Here is a 22,079-nt window from a genome sequence, read left to right on the forward strand (position 1 = left end):
TCTTTATATCATTGATCTTGATTTCATAATAGTTTCTTCTTCTTTTTGTTGAATTTAGTCACACAATTTCTCAATTTGCAGTCAGTCAGCCAGTCAGATGTGCAGCAAGAATTATTAGCCACTCCTTTTACCCCGTCTCTTTTAACCATACAGTCCTTGTCATCCTTAGAAGTACAGTACACAACATACAGTACAATAGGTCACAATATTTGTCAATTCACTTCCTCAAATATCCACCAAGTGTCACAAGATAGCCACAATCGAAAAAGGGAGAATCTGTTTTAAGTAGATACTCGAATTACTAGACATCAACTCCTTTGAAAGAGTGTATTTGTGACCAAAAGTGACAGAAGTACCGGTAGCTAATATTTTTTTTGCCGATGTTATTTAATCGGCAACCGGATGATGGCGGCCGAGTTTAGCCCCACAGTTTCCCGGATGTAGTGGTGGGAGGGAAGCGGGTGGTTTGCAGCCTGAGCTTCGCTTTTTGGTAGATAGGGGCAGTTGGTGTTTGCGAGTGGGAGATGGACCGTGAGCTCTCTTCTGATTAGCGAAGCCGAAGAGCTCCTCAAAATAATCAGAACTATTGAAATAATAGACGAGAACGGGTTGCTGAAACAAAAATAAAACGTATAACTTAGTCCATCTTTCACATCCACTCCACACACACTAACACGGCATTGATGGTAATGTATGCAAGGAAACAACCGAGACTCAGCGATGGGTAAATAGCTCCTAACCTTACTTCTATTCAGAATTTCTTTCTTAGCTTTGACAATCCGCCATTTTTATTGAAACCAAAATAAGTAGACATTTATGGCAGATATTCAGCTGTTGCAGACTATTGTACAGTTTTTTTGTTGTTGTTTTTTTACATTCATCTTTACAACCTGTTTCTTTATTTTTTAGGTGCAACGACCGAAGGGATTCACAGCCCTACCAGGTACTTGTTAATGTTAGCTAGCAACAAATTAAGATTAAAATGGATACTCTAGTGCAGGCTTCCTGAACACTACAGGCCTCAGTGCGGAAAATAAATCGAAAAGTAGCCACTTTCCTTTGAATTTGAACAACAACAAAAAATAATGCTCTGTTTGTTTTTATAATTATGACCGGCAGATCGAACTTTGCCTTATGAACACATTTACTAGCGAGTTTTATTGGAGTTCAGTTAGCCTGTTAGCTAACGTTAGCTGGAATCCCGGCCTATTCGTAATATGTCACAGCTCGCGCGATGTAAGATCAGAGGAATGTAAACAACGTCCAGTTACCAATTTGTACAGCCATATAAATGATGTTTTCTGTGCAATTGAATAATTATACCTAGTTATATGTCAAGACAGACAGCGCTTGAACTACCACGGATCTATTGCTTTCATTTGGTGGATTTCGAAATGTGGCGTTTAACCCAGCATTTAGTTTATTCTTAAATGCGCAGGGTTCAGTTTATTTCCAATGCTCATCCATGGAGCCAGTATAATAGCGTGTGACGTACTACAGGCACAGCTGATCTAACTACAAGATTAAGTCACGACTTTTTGGAATTTGCAAGACAAACACTTTTTTATTGGCAATGATATTTGGGCAGGTTATTTATAGATTCCGCTCGAGCCGTTCTAATCGAGCATTGCTCTGAACAGATTGCAGTTCCAGAATATAACGTTATTGATGTCTTTGGTGTTTTCAGACGCTCAAATACTCGTCGAAGAGTCACCCCGGTGGTGATCATCGCCATGACAAGATGCGAGACACCGCAGATGCCACTCCTCCATGTAAAATGTATCGGCGATCTGACAGTCCTGACAACAAACACATCGATAACACGGGGCATGGCAGAGGAAAGGCAGTCCACACGCACCGGGCCAGAGAGAGGGATGGAGGTGAGATATGTCTAAAACGATCTTGATCAAAACAAACCATCGATTTGAAGTAGCGAACCACCAGTGTCTGACTTAATTTCTCCCATGGCTAATTTTACTACTGATTTGTCTGCAGCCTTATGTTAAATTGGATGATATAGCCTAGGATGATACAGCCTACACCTATTCAGAAATACTGCACTGTTGCTAATACAACAACAATAGGACCTATTTTCTCTCATTAGGTTGCTTTTCTGGATCTGAAGCACAAGGCAACAGTTATGACTTGTAAGACTGAGAAGTAGTGTTTGGTCACATGCCTAAAATCGATCTTTAATAGTTTTGTGTGGTTAATTTGGCAACCATTGTTGTGATTCTAGTAGGCAGATAGCAAGCCACATTTCTCAAACGTTTTAATGCCACAGTTATTTACCTGTCGCATTGTCAAACATTAGTGGAATGGTACTTACTATCTAGGATAGGGAAGGCGAGACAATGTTCTGAGTGCTGTGGGGAAACTAGACAGCTCAGTAAAGTGCATCTCCTTGAACTAGCCCTTCAGTTTGCAAATGCACAATATTAGATTAATAGTTCTGTCAACTATTTGCTTATATTTTGATTAATTCAGGTAGCCTCTGTAAACATTTCCCTAACTAACCACTAGTCTTTCATTGTAATATTATTTTGGAAATAGTATTCAAACACACCAACTTTGGATACTTGGCAGTGACATAACAGCATTATAGTGTGCAACCTTCATTTGCCATTGTTATACTTCTTCTGGTTTGTATCTGGTTAACTCGAGCTGTGCATTATTCTTTTATACATCTTCAGATTATTTAGGCTAATTTACAGGTACTGTGCTAGCCTTGGCTTCAGTCATTTTATCCAAAATGTCTGCTCTCTCCCCTACCCTGACTGGAAATCGGTCGCTGTTTGTCTTCTTCACCCACAATGAGAATGGCTTAACCTAATGAGACATGTACGAACAGTGAAAGACCAGTGTGTAGATTATATCACTTCATCAATATCTGGTACGGGTCTAACGTTTCACAAAACCCATGGTTTGGTACGTTTTGGGGTCACGTTTCAGTACAGCGGAAAAATGAAATTTCCAACAGTTACTTTTGTCGATTTTTGTTTAAGAAAATACAAAGTGTTATTCCTGATTCCATATGTGATCATGAGTCACATAATGCCTGATGAGAGCACAATCAGGAATAACAACACTTTGTATTTTGTTAAAAATGAATGAAAACACACGATTACTCAACAACCGCAATAAAATAAAGTGCAATAGGCGTGTGAAATCAATACATAAACATGGCTCAGACATTGTATGCTAGAATGTTTTCTTACGAAGACACAAATATGCACACTTGTGACTCTCATAAAGGGGCCGTGTCTGTAGCACGGGGCTTGTAATTTCCCACTTCAGGTAATGTGATGGGCTGTCACTGTTAAGTAGCACTCTGCAGTCCATCTGCAGTAAGCGCAGTGCGGGGTGCATTGGCCAATTCATTGACAACTTCAGCTTATATAGAGCGGGTACTACCTGTTTGCTGAAATGGTTGTGAGAGGACGAAGTTTGTAACGTGGCTCGAACACTTTCACGAGGTGCTGAAACCCCCTATTCTTTTCAACCATGAGAATGGGTGCATATCCACAGCTGGAAACATGAATGCATAGGGGTGAAGATGTTTTTTTGCCTTTCAGTCTTGCTCCAGTGGTAGGAATACTGGGTCGATGTCGGCATAAGTGTGTCAACATGTTTGAGGTGTTGGCAGCTGCATAGGCTATTTTTGTTGAGCAGTGGCGACATACTCTGTCCATCGCCGTTGAAACCAAAATGTTCCTAAATTGGAGATTTTAAACGATGATGGAGAATCCTCCTGGTTTATTGAACCCACCACTCGCTATAGAACAGAATTTGTTCCTGACCGTGCCTCACAAAAGGACAGTTTGAAATGCTATAGTTGTTTTAACTATGCTGAACAAGAATATAAACGCAACATGCAACAATTTCAACGATTTTACTGAGTTACAGTTCATATAAGGAAATCAGTCAATTGAAATCAATTCATTGGCGCAGCCATGGGTGGGGAGCCAGGCCTAGGCAATCAGAATAAGTTTTTCCCCACAAAAGGGCTTTATTACAGACAGAAATACTCCTCAGTTTCATCAGCTGTCTGGGTGGCTGGTCTCAGACGATCCCGCAGGTGAAGAAGCTGGATGTGGAAATCCTGGGCTGGTGTGGTTTCACGTGGTCTGTGGTTGTGAGGCTGGTTGGACATACTGCGAATTTCTTTAAATGACGTCGAAGGTGTCTTATGGTAGAGAAATTAACATTCAATTCTCTGGAAACCGCTCTGGTGGGTATTCCTGCAGACAGCATGCCAATTATATGCTCCCTCAACTGTGGCATTGTGTTGTGAAGCAACTGCACGTTTTAGTGGTCTTTCATTGTCCCCAGCACAAGGTGCACCTGTGTAATGACCATGCTGTTTAATCATCTTACTGATATGCGACACCTGTCAGGTGGATGGATTATTTTGGCAAAGGAGAAATGCTCACTAACAGGGATGTAAACAAATTTGTGCACAACATTTGAGAAACCAGCTTTTTGTGCGCATGGAACATTAGTGGGATCCTTTATTTCAGCTTATGAAACATGGAGCCAGCGGTTCACATTGTGTTTTTATATTTTTGTATAGTTTAAATAGCCTGGAATGATTTACTCGAGGTCTACAGCGTAGGCATAGCGTTTTTGTATTGTAAATATTTGTTGGTTTCGTAGTGTGGACCGTACCAAGGTCCCTGTACCTAGTTGTTCGGTACAAATACGTGTACCTTTACACCCCTAATATCTAGCTGAACATATCTGTGGCACGTGGGCTATATGTAACAGTGGCAAAGGCAGCCCAAATCTGATATTTTGTTCACTAATTCGTCTTTTGACCAATCAGATCAGTGTTGAAATGTATCTGATTTGAAACTAGCGGATTTATTATTGGTCAAAAGAACGAATTAGTGGGAAAAATATCTAAACTTCCCTGCCCTGTAAACGCAGCCAAAGGGACATCTGGGCCCATATTCAACAAACGTGTCAGAGGTCTAGGATCAGGTCCCTCCTGTCCATGTAATCTTAGTCATTATGGTCTAAAAGGCAAAACTGCAGCACTCCCACTCTGAGACACTATGAATACAGCCCCTGAATTGAGTTCCCCTATGATAAGTCAGTGCATACGCTGTAAATACTACACTGAAAAAAAGCCTGCCTAATTACATATGATCAAATGCATGACAGAGTGAACTCAACGTTGTATTTCATCTAGGTAAAACATGCCTCTGATATACAAGCTCAGCCTATGATTGCGAGAACATTTCTTTTTTTTATGGGGCGTTTATATCCTAAGTGCTCGGAAATGGCAGTACATTTTATTAATCAATTTGCTTTCGGTTTGACATGTTAGTTAAATGATACATACTTTCTTAACCCCCTTTTTCCAGCAGTCTTTCACTGTTGGAAGGCGCTAACTAACATTCATCCCATACTATAGGCCCTATATGTTGTAGCCAACTCTTCGATCATTCTTCAAGAGATGGCCACAGCACCTAGGCCTACTGCATGGGACCAGGCTCCGAGTTAAGGACGAGGGCTCTGTTCTTATACTTTTGAAATGCAGAAATCCTTGAAGAAATCACTCTTACATGCTGTGATTGTTGAAAGCAATGCAATGGCGAGCTTTCTAAAATCTATCTAGTAATGTAAGATCAATGATTACTTGAACAAAGGAAAAATGCATGTTTTGAAAGTTGCCGAAGTTGGTCGACTAGACGTTGACAGCTACTTATTACCCCATAGTCTTTCATGCAGTGACCACAAACTAAGCCTCAATGTTCTGGTTTTCACGTGAGTCATTAGGCTTTAGGATCTCTATTGCACAGTGGCACCATCTTCACCTGCCTGTTTGTCAGTCTTCTAACCTAGAGATATGCAGTTAAATTATCACATTTACGCTTACAAGGAAATAAGTGTGACACTCATTTATGTGATAATGTCTGAATTGATTGAATTTGTTGGCTGTTGAAACATCTTTAGATAAAGCATACCTCCATACCCAACCATATTTATTATTAAACGTCTGCTGCTGATACTGCTGGCTGCACAGCTAATAGTTATTCTGGGCAATGGCTGGCCTTTTGGTTGCCATAGATATGAGTGTTTGACACCTCTATTTCCCCCACCTGTTTTGTTCAGGGATGCCCTGTCATATGGGCCCTGGTAGTCAAAAGCAGTACACAATAGCCACGTTTCCATTGGCACTTTGAAGTCTACTCAGGGTGGGCTAGCTCAGATTATGTTTCCACTGCCTCCAGAAATCAGAAATTAGGTCATCTTGCTTGAGCCTATATGTGACTGCAGCTGGCTTTGCTAATGTTGCTAGCTAGCAAGATGTTGAAGAATTGAATTCACCCTCACCATGCAGTACTAACTAACGTTATCCCATACTCCTGCCAGTGCCAGCCAGACTTGGAGCCATGTACTAGCTTGTTGACGTTAGCTAAACGGTTAGCATCGTTGTTGGCGTAACAGGCTAGCTATGTAGCTTAACCTTGCTTGTCATGGCATTGGCTATTAGCAGCTAGCAAACCAAGCAAACCAGATGACAGGTTTGATATGATGTAGCTAGCTAGCTTTCAACACGACCTGGCCAGCTAAAATTCCTACTAGCTCACGTTAGCTCGCTAGCTTGTTTCAACTCTGATTTGCTAGCATTTGACTAGCATTGACTGTTATCATAAGTTTATTGTGTAGTGCAAAAATGAATGACGGATCCAGGTATGGTGTTAATTCGTGTCATGTCTGAGTACTGCTTGTCCATGTGCTAGCTAACAGCAACAATCCCAGACAAGCTAGCTAGTCGTTTTCAGCATCCAGCAGTGATCAGCTTGGTGGTTGCATGGTAACGACGTCACCAGCCCGAATTCTAATTGAGCTTGCACCAGTTGTGAAACTGGGCTGCGCTGTCACGGGTTTCCCTCGCATTAAGGGTATTTCTTTTTTCCTTTTTTACTATTTTCTACATTGTATAATAATAATAATAGTGAAGACATCAAAACTATGAAATAACACACATGGAATCATGTAGTAACCAAAAAAGTGATAAACAAATCCAAATATATTTTACATTCTTCAAAGTAGCCACCCTTTGCCTTAATGACAGCTTTACACACTCTTGGCATTCTCTCAACCAGCTTCACCTGGAAAGCTTTTCCAAAACTCTTGAAGGAGTTCCCACATATGCTGAGCACTTGTTGGCTGCTTTTCCTTCCCTCTGCAGTCCAAATCATCCCAAACCATCTCAGTTGAGGTCGGTTGATTGTGGAGGCCAGGTCATCTGATGCAGCACTCCATCACTCTCCTTCTTAGTCAAATAGCCCTTACACAGCCTGGAGGTGTGTTGGGTCATTGTCCTGTTGAAAAATAAATGATAGTCCCACTAAGCGCAAACCAGATGGGATGGTGTGTCGCTGCAGAATGCTGTGGTAGCCATGCTGGTTAAGTCTGCCTTGAATTCTAAATTAATCACCGACAGTGTCACCAGCAAAGCACCACCACCTCCATGCTTCACGGTGGGAACCACACATGCGGAGATCATCCGTTCACCAACTCTGCATCTCACAAAGACACGGAAAGTGGAACCAAAAATCTCAAATTTGGTCTCATCAGACCAAAGGATAGATTCCCACTGATCTAATGTCCCTGACTTGTTTTTCTTGGCCCAAGCAAGTCTCTTCTTATTGGTCTCCTTTAGTAGTGGTTTCTTTGCAGCAATTAGACCATGAAGGCCTGATTCACACAGTCTCCTCTAAACAGTTGATGTCTGCTACTTGAACTCTGTAAAGCAGAGGCTGGTAACTCTAATGAACTTCTCCTCTGCAGCAGAGTTAACTCTGGGTCTTCCTTTCCTGTGGCGGTCCTCATGAGAGTCCGTTCCATCATAGCGCTTGATGGTTTTTGCGACTGCACTTGAAGGAACTTTAAAAGTTCTTGACATTTTCTGGATTGACTGACCTTCATGTCTTAAAGTAATGATGGACTGTCGTTTCTCTTTGTTTATTTGAGCTGTTCTTGCCATAATATGGACTTGGTCTTTTACCAGATAGGGCTATCTTCTGTATAACACCCCTACCTTGTCACAACACAACTGATTGGCTCAAATGCATTAAGAAGGAAATCAATTCAACAAATGAACTTGTAACAAGGCACACCTGTTAATTGAAATGCATTCCAGGTGACTACCTCATGAAGCTGGTTGATAGAATGGCAAGAGTGTCCAAAGCTGTCATCAATGCAAAGGGTGGCTACTTTGAAGAGTCTCAAATAAACAAAACACTTTTATTATTTTTATTTTTTTTGGTTACTACATGATTCCATATGTGTTATTTCATTGTTTTGATGTCTTCACTATTATTCTACAATGTAGAAAATAGTAAAATAAAGAAAAACCCATGAATGAGTAGGTGTCCATACTTTTGACTGGGGTCTTAAATGGGTAGATGGCGAGCTACCAGTAGCTCATAGCTCGCCATCACAAACTTTCATAAACATAAAGCTCCCGGGCCACTATCCAATCAAAGCCACTTTGACATTATCCCACCCCTGGTTAGCCACTATTGGCTTAAAAAGCCAAACCTATCTGCCAATTAATTTCCAGCAAGATTGACCGTCTGTCCGTATGTAGCCATTTAGTGATGCTAATGATAACTGGCATCTTGTAGGTAGACAGACTTCCACCATAAACCTTCTCAATTAAATGTGTACTGCAAAGTAGTCATACCTGACAACTGTGTTCATTTGATTTGTATCCATTGGATGGCTATTGTTTCTTCAAACTCTGCCCTGACGTGTGCTACAGCAGTAGGGCTAATGGCAGAAACACTGCTCGACTGACACATTCCACTCTTGCTAGATACTCAATAAAAGGGGAATTACACTCAAATATATATATATATATATATATATATATATATATATATTATTTTTTTTTCAGGCCTAAATGGTCTTCTGGTGTGATTTCAGCATTGACATGGACTCAGAACGTCCATTTCATTATGTCAATGAGTGATTGTTATATTCAGACAAAAAAAAGACTAAATTCCAAACCAGGAAAAATAAGATGTAAAAAGCTCTGTTCAAGAAAAAAAATAAAAACATCTGGGTCCCCCTAGGTTGTTTAATAACTGTTATTTTACTAGGTATATTGACAGAATACACATCTTGTACACAAAGTGAAGAGTTGCAGGGTAGAAGAGAAGAACGGGCCTATTTGAAAGCAAAAATAAATAAATCAGAGTAGCTTGCAACATGTTTGATTAAAAAAAATATAGAATTTGCTCATGTTAAAGGCTGGATCCATTGATTTTACAGTGGAATAGCAGTATGACTGACACCTGCCCTATGGGACAGGAGGCTCTCACTGGTACATTGACATGCGCACGCGCGCACACAATCATCCCTCCTCCCTCTGGGCCTGCATCCACAGGCATTATGGTCCAGTCAATGTTAACACACCATTATTTCTGCATCACAAGGAAGTTTAAAACACATCTTATTAGATGGGTAAAGTACTCATCTGCCAGTTATCTCACTTGCCTAGTTAAATACAGAAATCTGCCAGTGATGCCACTTTTATTTGGCATTGATTAGGAGTAAAACATTTGTAAGCTTCAACTTTTTTGTTTGAATTGGATAAATATCTTTCTGCCTTGTCAGTTTTCCTCTAAATTTATTTTATATATATATATGCCCGTATCAGTGCTCCCGAGGTACGGAGTGGTCTAAGGCACTGCATCTCAGCGCTAAAGGTGTCACTGCACACCCTGGTTTGGTTCCATGCTGTATCACAACCGGCCGTTATTGGGAGTCCCATAAGTTAGGCTACTAGGTTAGTTAGGCTACCATTTATCTTGATTGGATTTTCAGTTACACAGACAGAATTGGCCAGATGACAAAGGACTGTCGTTATTGTTCCATATCTAGCAATATGATAGTATAATAACAATGTTGCCTATTGGATGAATAAAAACCATCTACCTTTTTGTTCTTTTCTAGGGACGAGTTATTCTCCACAGGAAAATTCACACAACCACAACACACATCATAGCAGCTCCAATTCGCATTCAAACCCCAGCAAGACATCAGACGCAGTAAGTACAGTACCCGCTTACCACCTCTCTGTTGTCAATGCTATGTCATGGTGGGCTGGGCCATGTCCCTATCTCTCCTTTCCCCAGCAGTGTGCAATTGTTCACTTTACTGTGTGGATTTGAAATTATTGCTTTAAGAAATATGGTGTAAACTCCTCTAGCACATGCCTATACCACTCCAATGATTTGAAATGTGGGGGGTGTACAAGTGCACACTTCAGGAGTAAGGAGAGACTATTGTGATGAACCCCTAGTGATTGACGTATTTAGCATATTGAAGAGGTTTAGACAGTCTGTCTCTTTGAGTGGGAATCTACAGCTACACCCCAGAGACTGGACCAAGACCTTGTCCGGTATGTGGGTCTTTCTATAACTAATGGGTCCAATGTGTGACATTGGATCCACATTTAAAAATGGTTTTAAACTAAAATAAATATGATTTTTATTCAGTTCCACATGTGTACTAAAAGGAATATATACCAATTGGCCCGTAACTCCACCTATACAACATAGGCCTAGGACTATATAGCCTTTAAGCAGGGTTCATACAGACATTGGTAACTGTCAAACGCTCCCTAAAACACTTCAGCGAGCAGGCCTTTCTAATCGACCTGGCCCGGGTATCCTGGAAGGATATTGACCTCATCCCGTCAGTAGAGGATGCCTGGTTGCTCTTCAAAAGTGCTTTCCTCACCATCTTAATTAAATAAGCATGCCCCGTTCAAAAAATGTAGAACTAAGAACAGATATAGTCCTTGGTTCACCCCAGACTTGACTGCCCTTGACCAGCACAAAAACATCCAGTGGCGTTCTGCATTAGCATTGAATAGCCCCCGCGATATGCAACTTTTCAGGATAGTTAGGAACCAATATACAGTCAGTTAGGAAAGTTAAGGCTAGCTTTTTCAAAAGAAATGTGCATCCTGTAGCACTTATTCCAAAAAGTTTATTAACTTGGCTTATGAAGATTTTAGAAAAGGACGGGCAGGATGGATATAGGTCGATAACAGTTTGGGTCTAGAGTGTCTCCCCCTTTGAAGAGGGGGATGACTGCGGCAGCAACAATTATCTGCCGAAATTGTTGCAACCCCTATTACTAGCCTATTCAATCTCTTTCATATCGTCTGAGATCCGCAAAGATTGGAAAGCTGCCACAGTCAACCCCCTCTTCAAAGGGGGAGACACTCTAGACCCAAACTGTTATAGACCTATATCTATCCTGCCCTTTTTCTAAAATCTTTTTAAGCCAAGTTAATAAACAGATCACTGACCATTTAGAATCCCACCATACCTTCTCCACTATGCAATCTGGTTTCAGAGCTGGTCATGGGTGCACCTCAGCCACGCTCAAGGTCCTAAACGATATCATAACCGCCATCGATAAAAGACAGTACTGTGCAGCCGTCTTCATCAACTTGGCCAAGGCTTTCGACTCTGTCAATCACCACATTCTTATCGGCAGACTCGATAGCCTTGGCTTCTCAAATGACTGCCTCGCCTGGTTCACCAACTACTTCTCAGACAGAGTTCAGTGTGTCAAATTGGCGGGCCTGTTGTCCTGACCTCTGGCAGTCTCTATGAGGGTGCCACAGGGTTCAATTCTCGGGCCGACTCTTTTCTCTGTATACATCAATGATGTTGCTCTTGCTGCTGGTGATTCTCTGATCCACCTCTACGCAGACGACACCATTCTGTATACATCTGGCCCTTCTTTGGACACTGTGTTAACCAACCTCCAGATGAGCTTCAATGCCATATAACTCTCATTCGGTGGCCTCCAACTGCTTTTAAATGCTAGTAAAACTAAATGCATGCTATTCAAACGATTGCTTCCCGCACCCTGCCGCCCGGCTAGCATCACTACTCTGGACGGTTCTGACTTAGAATATGTGGACAACTACAAATACCTAGGTGTCTGGTTAGACTAAACTCTCCTTCGACTCACATTAAGCATCTCCAATCCAAAATTAAATCTAGAATCGGCTTCCTATTTCGCAACAAAGCTTCCTTCACTCACGCTGCCAAACATACCCTCGTAAAACTGACTATCCTACTGATCCTTGACTTCGGCGATTTACAAAATAGCCTCCAACACTCAACTCAGCAAATTGGATGCAGTCTATCACAGTGCCGTCCGTTTTGTCACCAAAGCCACATATACTACCCACCACCGTGACCTGTATGCTCTCGTCGGCTGGCCCTCACTATATATTTGTCGCCAAAACCACTTGCTCCAGGTCATCTTTAAGTCTTTGCTGGGTAAAGCCCCGCCTTATCTCAGCTCACTGGTCACCATAGCAACACCCACCCGTAACACTTGCTCCAGCAGGTATATTTCACTCGTCATCCCCAACGCCAACACTTCCTTTGGCCGCCTTTCCTTCCAGTTCTCTGCTGCCAATGACTGGAACGAATTACAAAAATCTCTGAAGCTGGAGACTTATATCTCTCTAACTTTAAGCATCAGCTGTCAGAGCAGCTTACCGATCACTGTACCTGTATACAGCCCATCTGTAAATAGCACACCCAAATACCTCATCCCCATATTGTTAGTTATCCTCTTGCTCTTTTTGCACCCCAGTATCTCTACTTGCACATCATTATCTGCACATCTATCACTCCAGTGTTAATGCTAAATTGTAATTACTTCTCCACTACGGCCTATTTATTGCCTTACCTCCCTACTCTTCTACATTTGCACACACTGTATATAGATTTTTCTATTGTGTTATTGACTGTACATTTGTTTATCCCATGTGTAACTCTGTTATTGTTGTCGCACTGCTTTGCTTTATCTTGGCCAGGTCGCAGTTGTAAATGAGAACTTGTTCTCAACTGGCCTACCTGGTTAAATAAAGGTTAAAAAAATAAGGAAATGCATGCACGCTTAACCTCTATGGGCTAGGTGGGACGCTAGCGTGCCACCCGTGGTGCACTCCATCAACAGCAGGTGCATTTCAAGAGCGGCAAATTTGAATCCAAATAAAAGTCAAAATTCAAATTTTTCAAACATACAACTATTTTACACCCTTTGAAAGATAAACATCTCCTTAATCTAACCACGTTTTACGATTTCAAAAAGGTTTTACGGCGAAAGCATAAATTTAGAGTATGTTAGGACAGTACATTTACAAGAGTTGTGTGTAATGTTTTGTCAATTCAAAGACAGGGTCACCAAAACCATAAAACCAGCTAAAATGATGCACTAACCTTTTACAATCTCCATCAGATGACACTCCTAGGACATTATGTTAGACAATGCATGCATTTTTAGTTCTATCAAGTTCATATTTATATCCAAAAACAGCGTTTTACTATGGCATTGATGTTGAGGAAATCGTTTCCCTCCAATAACCGGCAGTCAAGTCAGCGTCACAAATTAAATAATTAAAATTAGAAAACATTGGTAAAATATTATATTGTCATTTAAAGAATTATAGATTTACATCTCTTGAACGCAATCAACTTGCCAGATTTAAAAATAACCTTACTGGGAAATCACACTTTGCAATAATCTGAGCACTGCGCCCAGAAAAATACGCGTTGCGATACAGACTAGACGTCATGTTGGGGAGATCTAAAATCGAAAATACTATGTAAATAATCCATTACCTTTGATTCTCTTCATCAGATGTCACTTCCAGGTATCACAGGTCCATAACGAATGTAGTTGTGTTAAAAAAAGCTCATCATTTATGTCCAAAAATCTCCGTCTTGTTAGCACATGATCTAAGCCAGCCGGACTTCTCGTCATGAACGAGGGGAAAAAATATAGTTACGTTCGTTCAAACATGTCAAACGTTGTATAGCATAAATCATTAGGGCCTTTTTTTAACCAGAACATGAATAATATTCAAGGTGGACGAATGCATACTCTTTTATAATGTATTGGAACGAGGGTACCCAACATGAACTCGCGCGCCAGGTGTCTAATGGGCCATCATCGTTCCATGGCTCTTGTTCGGTCAGATCTCCCTCCAGAAGACTCAAAACACTTTGTAAAGGCTGGTGACATCTAGTGGAAGCAATAGGAAGTGCCAAAATATTCCTCAGCCCCTGTGTTTTTCAATGGGATAGGTTTAAAGGTAATACAACACATCAGGTATCCACTTCCTGTCAGAAAATGTCTCAGGGTTTTGCCTGCCAAATGAGTTCTGTTATACTCACAGACACCATTCAAACAGTTTTAGAAAATTTAGGGTGTTTTCTATCCATATGTAATAAGTATATGCATATTCTAGTTACTGGGTAGGAGTGGTAACCAGATTAAATCGGGTATGTTTTTTTATCCAGCCGTGTCAATACTGCCCCCTAGCCCTAACAGGTTTTAATACATCCATAAACAGCTCTAGCATTAATATCACCATTTTTTAATCTCGCCATCGCTGGTTTTATAATGAGAAACACACCAAAACCAGGTTCCTTTTGTAATGGAAGGATTTGTATGGAAAGCCAAGTTGAAGCCAGCATTAATGTTGACGTCCTCATAATAGCCGCAAATGGTTTTACCGTAAGCGTGGCGCAAGACCCTTCAACTGAAGAGGCGGGAAACAAACCACAAACAAACAAATCTCACAAAATTGATAAAAATGAAATCGCGGATAGTTATAAGGTCGCAAGATATAACTTTTTATAATTTGGCTACATAATTACAAGGAGGAAATATTTGATTTTCCAGATACAGACCTATTCCAATACACAACATGAAGGTCTGAGCTCCAAGTTCAAGTAGGCTACGTCAAGCCCCTTGTACTGTTTTACAATTTCAGGTGTAACATGGAAACCAAAATATATTTAATGTTATTTCAATATTAGATCTTATTGTGAGAAGCCCAGTAGGCTATGTAATTTCTCAATTATATCCAGAGTAATTAATAAGAATAGCGTTGGGTGTTGAGTAAACAGTCTATATACACAGTTGCGCACCGTAGACTGTGCACAAAAATATCTGAAAACATGAACTAATTCATTACCTTGATGCTTTCTCTTAAATCTAACGATCCTGCTGTAAATCAAGCGGACAGCAGATGTTCAACATCAATTCGCTAGGGATCTTAGAACCGTGTATCCAGAACAACTATCTTCACCGTCATAACGAATGAGACTCCCCACACCAAAATATTCTGGACATTCCTCGCAAACACCTTTCCTTTCATCACATGCTCCATCACAACAGCTGTTTGTCACTTGACTGTCATTCCGAAAATGTCTTCCTGGATCAGATGGGTGTGTGTGTGTGTGAAAATATCACAGTGTAATTAAACAGCTTGACACCAAATTCGCATTCCAACAAATATAATTCCTAATTGAAGAACCATGTTAATGACAGTATCAAGGTAAGGGGGGACTTTTTCAGTTAGAGGCATTACGTTTTGTAAGCGCATTAGGGCTGACCCCATGAAGTCGATTGGCTTTTGGTCGACAATATTTGTTTAGGGTCGAGCAGCTGCCCCAAAAAATGATAAATTGTATGGCACCTGTCTTGATTGACGCCTGTCTCAGTGGACTAATCCATTGCGAAGGCTGTGGGGATAGCTAAACCAGTAGTACAATTACCATTAATTCCCATCATTTCTGTTAATACATTGAATTTATTATTATTATTATTATTATTGGTATTTTACAGTTCTCATTGTAGGAATGTACATGTTGTTTGTAGAGTGCACATCCTAGGCTACACTTGTGAGAAACACATTTTGCGTTATTCCATTTACGAGTTGTCAATTTATTAATTTTGTTTGGAGCGCTCCGGTCAATGTTGAGTAAGGACACTCACCTGATTATACATAGTAGGCCTAGACTACCTGGCCTGCGAGCAAATATAGGCTTATAAATGTGCCCATTTGTCGGTCTGATTTGTATTTGTGATTGTCTTAACTCACCACCACTATTAATGAGCTGTGGAGTTCCTTGCAGATAGGCCATGCATAGCCAATGTGATCTATTTTTATCAGGATCTTTTGTATCTGCAGGCTGAAATGTTGCTATTTGTTGGTTTTACGTAGGCTCTTTTTATATAGATAGCAAGGTAAAGAAGTTACTTTTAGGTTTGTATAATTTTCATTAAGATATCATTTTTATTAATCACATGACAAGGATTTTGAGATACGATTTTATAAAAGAAATGAAACTTCCACGAAAATGTGCATATGAAAATCATAACTGTCACGCAGATTGTTAGAAGTTTGGGCTCCCGAGTGGCGCAGTGGGCTAAGGCACTGCATCTTAGTGCTAGAGGCGTCACTACAGACCCTGGTTCGATTCCAGGCTGTGCTGTGGGAGTCCCATAGGGCGGCGCACAATTGGCTCAGCGTTGTCCGGGTTAAGCCATCATTGTAAATCAGAATTTGTTCTAAACTAACTTTCCTGGTTAAGTATAAGAAATTGTAAGATAAATTGGCACTCCTAATGGTAAAGGTTACCGGTAACTTTGGGAACATTAGGTGGTATTAGGTGGTTCAGGAATTTTTTAATATATATATTTTTTCTCTCTCTCTCCTGGTTAGGCTATCATGATCACTGGCTCCCTCTTGAGTCATTTGTGTCTGAATTATTTAATCACAGTGTGCTTAAAGCATCAGACAAGCTCAGTAGCCAACATATAGTTGATTTTATTAAAACACATAGGTTGTCTATATAATGAAAATACTTGGTTTAACATTTCGATTGGTTGAAGAACAGACGACGACTCGGTCTACCAAGATTATATTTGATCTGGAACAGCACTAAATCACATATTTTGGGTGATTTGTGTGCCCCTGGAAACTGTTATCACCCTGTAACATAAGGAGGCATGAGATGTTACGTAGTTGTACTGCATTTCTGAGATCTCTATACAAAAAACTGTCTGACGGCTAGATCCAGGGTTCATGTTCAATGTCTAATATAACTTAATGCTTAATATATGATACAACAACAATTTACACTGCCATAACGGCAAGGATGGAGAAGTAAAAAAATTTGCCACACGATTTCGGACAAATCCGTCAAGACACCGACCACGCGAAAGGGTTAAATGGGTTTTAAATCAACTCGTGAATTTGATTGAATATTGCTATGTTCCCACCTTAATGTAATTACATAAATGATTTATCAACAACTGTAACAAGGTGTCTAGCATAGGAAATCCTCACTAGTACATTAGTTTATAGATAAACCCATGTATATAGCGACCCAGAGTAGGAGTGGTTATCTTCAATCAGGTTCACACTGAATGTCGTTGGACAGGAGGATCTTAATGTCTTGTGGACAGTTTGCACATGACATAGGATGGTCGTGTCTATGAAGACTGGGATGCGACAACCAGCAAGGAACCTTGTTCCGGTGCAAATTGAACGTGGTTGTTATGTTTGTAGGTTACAAAGTTGTTTGTCACTTGTCAAAAAGGAGGATTTGCAATAGGGATGGGCATTAGACATATTTTGACTTGGAATGGGGTAAAAATATTGTTATGACACAAGGCCTGCACTGGAGAAAAATGTGCTTGTTTATCTCTAGGCCTATGCCAACAATGCACAACACTGCCTCATTTATCATAACCATTACAGATAACAAATCCTAATTGCTTAATTGCCCGATAGATATATCTATCTCTGTACAGTGCATTCAGTAACTATTCAGACCCCTTGACTTTTCCCACATTTTGTTACGTTACAGCCTTAATTCTAAAATTGATTAAAAAAAATCCCCCCCACCCTCATCGATCTACACGCACACCCATAATGAGGAAGCAAAACAATTTTTTTGTTGAAATGTTTACATTTTATAAAAAAATGACATCTCATTTACATAAGTATTCAGACTCTTTACTCTGTACTTTATTGAAGCAACTTTAGCAGCGATTACAACCTCGAGTCTTCTTGGTTATGACGCTACAAGCTTGGCACACCTGTATTTGGGGAGTTTCTCCTGTTCTTCTCTGCAGATCCTCTCAAGCTCTGTCAGTTTGGATGGGGAGCGTCGCTGCACAGCTATTTTCACGTCTCTCCAGAGATGTTCGATCGGCTCTGGCAGGCCAACTCGAGGACATTCAGAGACTTGTCCCGAAGCCACTCCTGCATTGTCTTGGCTGTGTGGTTAGGGTCGTTATCCTGTTAGAAGGTGAACCTTTGCCCCAGTCTGAAGTCCAGGATGCTCTGAAGCAGGTTTTCATCAAGGATCTCTCTGTACTTTGCTCAGCTCATCTTTCCCTCGATCCTGACTAGTCTCCCAGTCCCTGCCACTGATCCCACAGCATGATGCTGCCACCGCCATGCTTCACCATTGGGATGGTGCCAAGTTTCCTCCAGATGTGACTTTTGACATTCAGGTCGAAGAGTTGAATCTTGGTTTCATCAGAGCAGAGAATCTAATTTCTCATTTTCTGAAAGTCCTTTAGGTGCCTTTTGGCAAAATCCAAGTGGGCTGTGATGTGCCTTTTCCTGAGGAGTGGCTTCTGTCTGGCCACTCTACTGTAAAGGCCTGATTGGTGGAGTGCTGCAGAGATGGTTGTCCTTCTGGAATGTTTTCCCATCTCCACAGAGGAACTCTGGAGCTCTGTCAGAGTGACAATCGGGTTCTTGGTCACCTCCCTGACCAAGGCCCTTCACCCCCGATTGCTCAGTTAGGCCGGCTGTCCAGTTCTAGGTAGAGTCTTGGTGGTTCCTAACTTCTTCCATTTAAGAATGGAGGCCAGCTCTGGTGACATTCCTGCAGTCAATTACACGCTCCCTCAAAACCTGAGACACATTTAAGTGGCCTTTTGTCTCTAGCACAACGTGCAACTGTGTAATGATCATGCTGTTTAATCAGCTTCTTGACATGCCACACCTGTCAGGTGGATGGATTATCTTGGCAAAAGAGAAATGCTCACTAACAGGGATGCAAACAGGGATCTTTTATTTCAGCTCATGATACATGGGACCAACACTTTACATGTTGCCTTGATCATTTTGTTCAGTGTAGCTTGTGTACCCCATCAGTAAGATGTTTTTATGGGCGTGTATTTCAGTGTGCCTAACGTGTGTCTGTGTGGGTTGAGCAGTCGGAACGCAATTGAATGAATGAGAAACGGAGGGGAAAGGGAATTTAGGAAGAACTGTGTGATGCTTGCTTTCTTTTTAGTTGTGCCCCGCAAATGCACATGTACAAATGGAACTCTAGAGTCATAGCTAATTAACGTCGTGTTCATGACAAAATGTAACTTGCGCATTCGGGCAGCCACAAAGGACATTCCACCAAATAGTTTGTTTCAGTATAAAAATAGTAAGTGATCTCTGGTTAAAGATGGAGCTTGATGTCCGTTCCAGTACTCTATTACTCAAGCCCATCACTACTTTGCAAGATCTGAGTTTATTAGATTTATATACTGGTACTATGCACAACATTAATCACACGTCTGGAAATGTGTCCGCTTTGTTGACAGATTTGTATCTATTCCCTGGGCAGGTGGTTTTCAGAATCACAAAATGTTACTTTCTCTTGGTGTTGTACATAGAAGCATAGACCTCAACAATGACATAAACGTCAACATTTTCAAAGCTTGAGAAGCCATCCTAGCTGTTAGTTGAGTAAGCCAGCATCCATCCCTACATGTCATCTCCCAACCAGCCCTGGTATTAGAGTCCAACCTTAAGGCCCAGATAGCGCCTCACATCCTAGACATTTCATATTGCAAGCTCTTGCATCAGACCTAATTGCTCTCGCTCGCTCTCTCTCTCTCTCTCTCTCGCTGCAGTATCTTTTTTCTCACCTATCAAATCTTGATGGCATAAAATGTATCATTGCATATTCTCCTCTCATACATAAAATGTCTCCTCTTCTCTATTCCCCATTTACCTAAAATGTCTGCCTTCTCCTTATTTGCCTACAGTTTCCTCTTTCCTTTGCAAAATCTCCCTTTCTCTCCCCTTCTTACCCAAATGTACCTTGCTTTGCTGACTTGCAATGCGTTGAATGATGGCTTGCCATAGCTCTCTGTTGCTCATAACAGCTGGTAGGTCCTCCGTTGTGAGACCAATGTCTTGGTGGTAGTAGTTGTCTATGATGGTGGCCTCCTGTAGTATTCCTGTCTCAGGAGAGCCTTCTTAACCTAAATGTCCCCATCTGCCTCCCTCCACCTTCTCTCATAACTGTCGTCTTCTCTCCTCCTCAGCCTTATGATGATAAAGATGACTGGTCAGAGCACATCAGTTCCTCTGGGAAGAAGTACTACTACAACTGCAGAACAGAGGTCTCGCAGTGGGAGAAACCCAAAGAGTGGCTGGAGAGGTAGGCATTATGCCATCTTCATTCACTTAATTCCCCTTTCACATGACGGATCCTAGCGTAGCTGAGCTGTACTTCGCTGGCTGGCCTGGTTCCCTTTTCATTTTTATAATGCTGGTCTTTTCAGTCAGTGATGACGGGGGGGCAGCGGTGTACCTTAGAGCTATTTGTGGCTATTTATAACTTGTCAGAAATGTCCAACTAGCCCATGTCAGTTAGTTTTTTAGCTAGGTTCTTTAGCCCATAGATTTTGTTGTAATGTTTAAAGTATTACATGAATAAACAAAATGTATAGAATTGTAAGAAAATTAGCTTTTAAACTGCAACGTTTTCTTGCCGTCAACAAGAGGGCTGTAAACAGTTTGTGTCATGAACAGTGCTTGTGCCCATAGAAATAGACGTGGCACACTCGCAGGATGTTCCCCAACCCTGGAAGGGGGCCCTGAGTGGAAAGCGTTTGGGAACCCCTGCCCTATATCACATGTCAAAAATGAAGATTTTCCCATGTGTTTTAACTTATGGCCCAGGTCAAAAGTAGTGCAATATATAGGGAATAGGGTGTCATTGGAGACGCAGACTTGAGTTCTAACTGTTTGTTTCCAGAGAGCAGAGGCAGAAGGAGTCCTGCACTAAGTCGGCGCCTGTCAACAGTTTCCCCAAAGACAGGGACTACAGACGGGAGGCCATGCAGCAGGCTACAGCAGTCACTGGCTTTACTGCTGCTAGTAAGTCGTACAACTACATACTGACTTTACTGCTGCTAGTAAGTCGTACAACTACATACTGGCTTTACTGCTGCTAGTAAGTCGTACAACTACATACTGGCTTTACTGCTGCTAGTAAGTCGTACAACTACATACTGGCTTTACTGCTGCTAGTAAGTCGTACAACTACATACTGGCTTTACTGCTGCTAGTAAGTCGTACAACTACATACTGGCTTTACTGCTGCTAGTAAGTCGTACAACTACATACTGGCTTTACTGCTGCTAGTAAGTCGTACAACTACATACTGGCTTTACTGCTGCTAGTAAGTCTGTTTTTTGCTGCTTTTTTTAAGTATTTTTTTTTACCATGTCTCCCATTGAGGTCAGAATACCTTCTACACGGAAGACCTGGCCAAATTGCTAGAAACATGCGATTTTACTTTTTTGTGCAATGATGGTTGCTGAATGTTCTTATCAGTCATGGATGATCCTTGTTAAATTTCTGGCTGACGTATGCTAAATTTACCAAAAGAATGAGACTTATTATGGCCGTGCCTTCTATACGTATGATTCAATTAATGCTGCATCTGTGAATCAATGTCATGTTTTGAACGTGTGCCTCTGGAAGGAGGCCGTGTTGAGTTCTAAAATGTCTGAAGAAATCTGTGGGCTGCTTGTCTTCAAAAACCACTGTCTTATTCTCAGGCCTTTCATTATCTCAGTGAAACAGTAGCCTCTTAGGGGGTATACTGCAGGAGCGGTGGCAGTGGTTCATGTTGGTGTGCGTGCCGTGCTGTACAGCCAGTCAGTGGAGACTGGGGGAGGGTGGGGGGGGACATGGGCCGTCATAGAGACCTGATTGATGTCTTCTGGCAAACACAGAGAGACTGACTGCACTGTCACCGTCCGGGAGAGAGAGCAACGGAGGGGGAAAGAGAGCGAGACTTACTGCACCGTCCAGAGCAGAGTAGAGCTCTCCCCTCCTGTCAAACAGCCAGAACGCGGCGCTGGTGCACATTGCTCTGTCTACCCTACCAGACCTGGCATCTGGGCTG

At 41.4% G+C, this 22,079-nt stretch overlaps 1 protein-coding gene across 1 annotated transcript in view; it reads left to right on the forward strand.

The window, feature by feature from the left end:
• The first annotated feature begins 430 nt into the window (after positions 1-430).
• Positions 431-22,079, forward strand: part of LOC106578550 (WW domain-containing adapter protein with coiled-coil-like) — a 39,012-nt gene continuing 17,363 nt past the window's right edge. The window contains exons 1-6 of the mRNA XM_014157505.2: positions 431-724; positions 910-943; positions 1,688-1,880; positions 9,979-10,073; positions 20,206-20,321; positions 20,922-21,043. Of these exons, the coding sequence (XP_014012980.1) occupies positions 684-724; positions 910-943; positions 1,688-1,880; positions 9,979-10,073; positions 20,206-20,321; positions 20,922-21,043 (601 nt within the window). The 5' untranslated portion in view covers positions 431-683. The remainder of the gene's footprint in view (positions 725-909; positions 944-1,687; positions 1,881-9,978; positions 10,074-20,205; positions 20,322-20,921; positions 21,044-22,079) is intronic.

This window comes from Salmo salar, chromosome ssa19, assembly GCF_905237065.1.
Source record: "Salmo salar chromosome ssa19, Ssal_v3.1, whole genome shotgun sequence".
In the NCBI taxonomy this organism is placed as follows: Eukaryota; Metazoa; Chordata; class Actinopteri; order Salmoniformes; family Salmonidae; genus Salmo; species Salmo salar.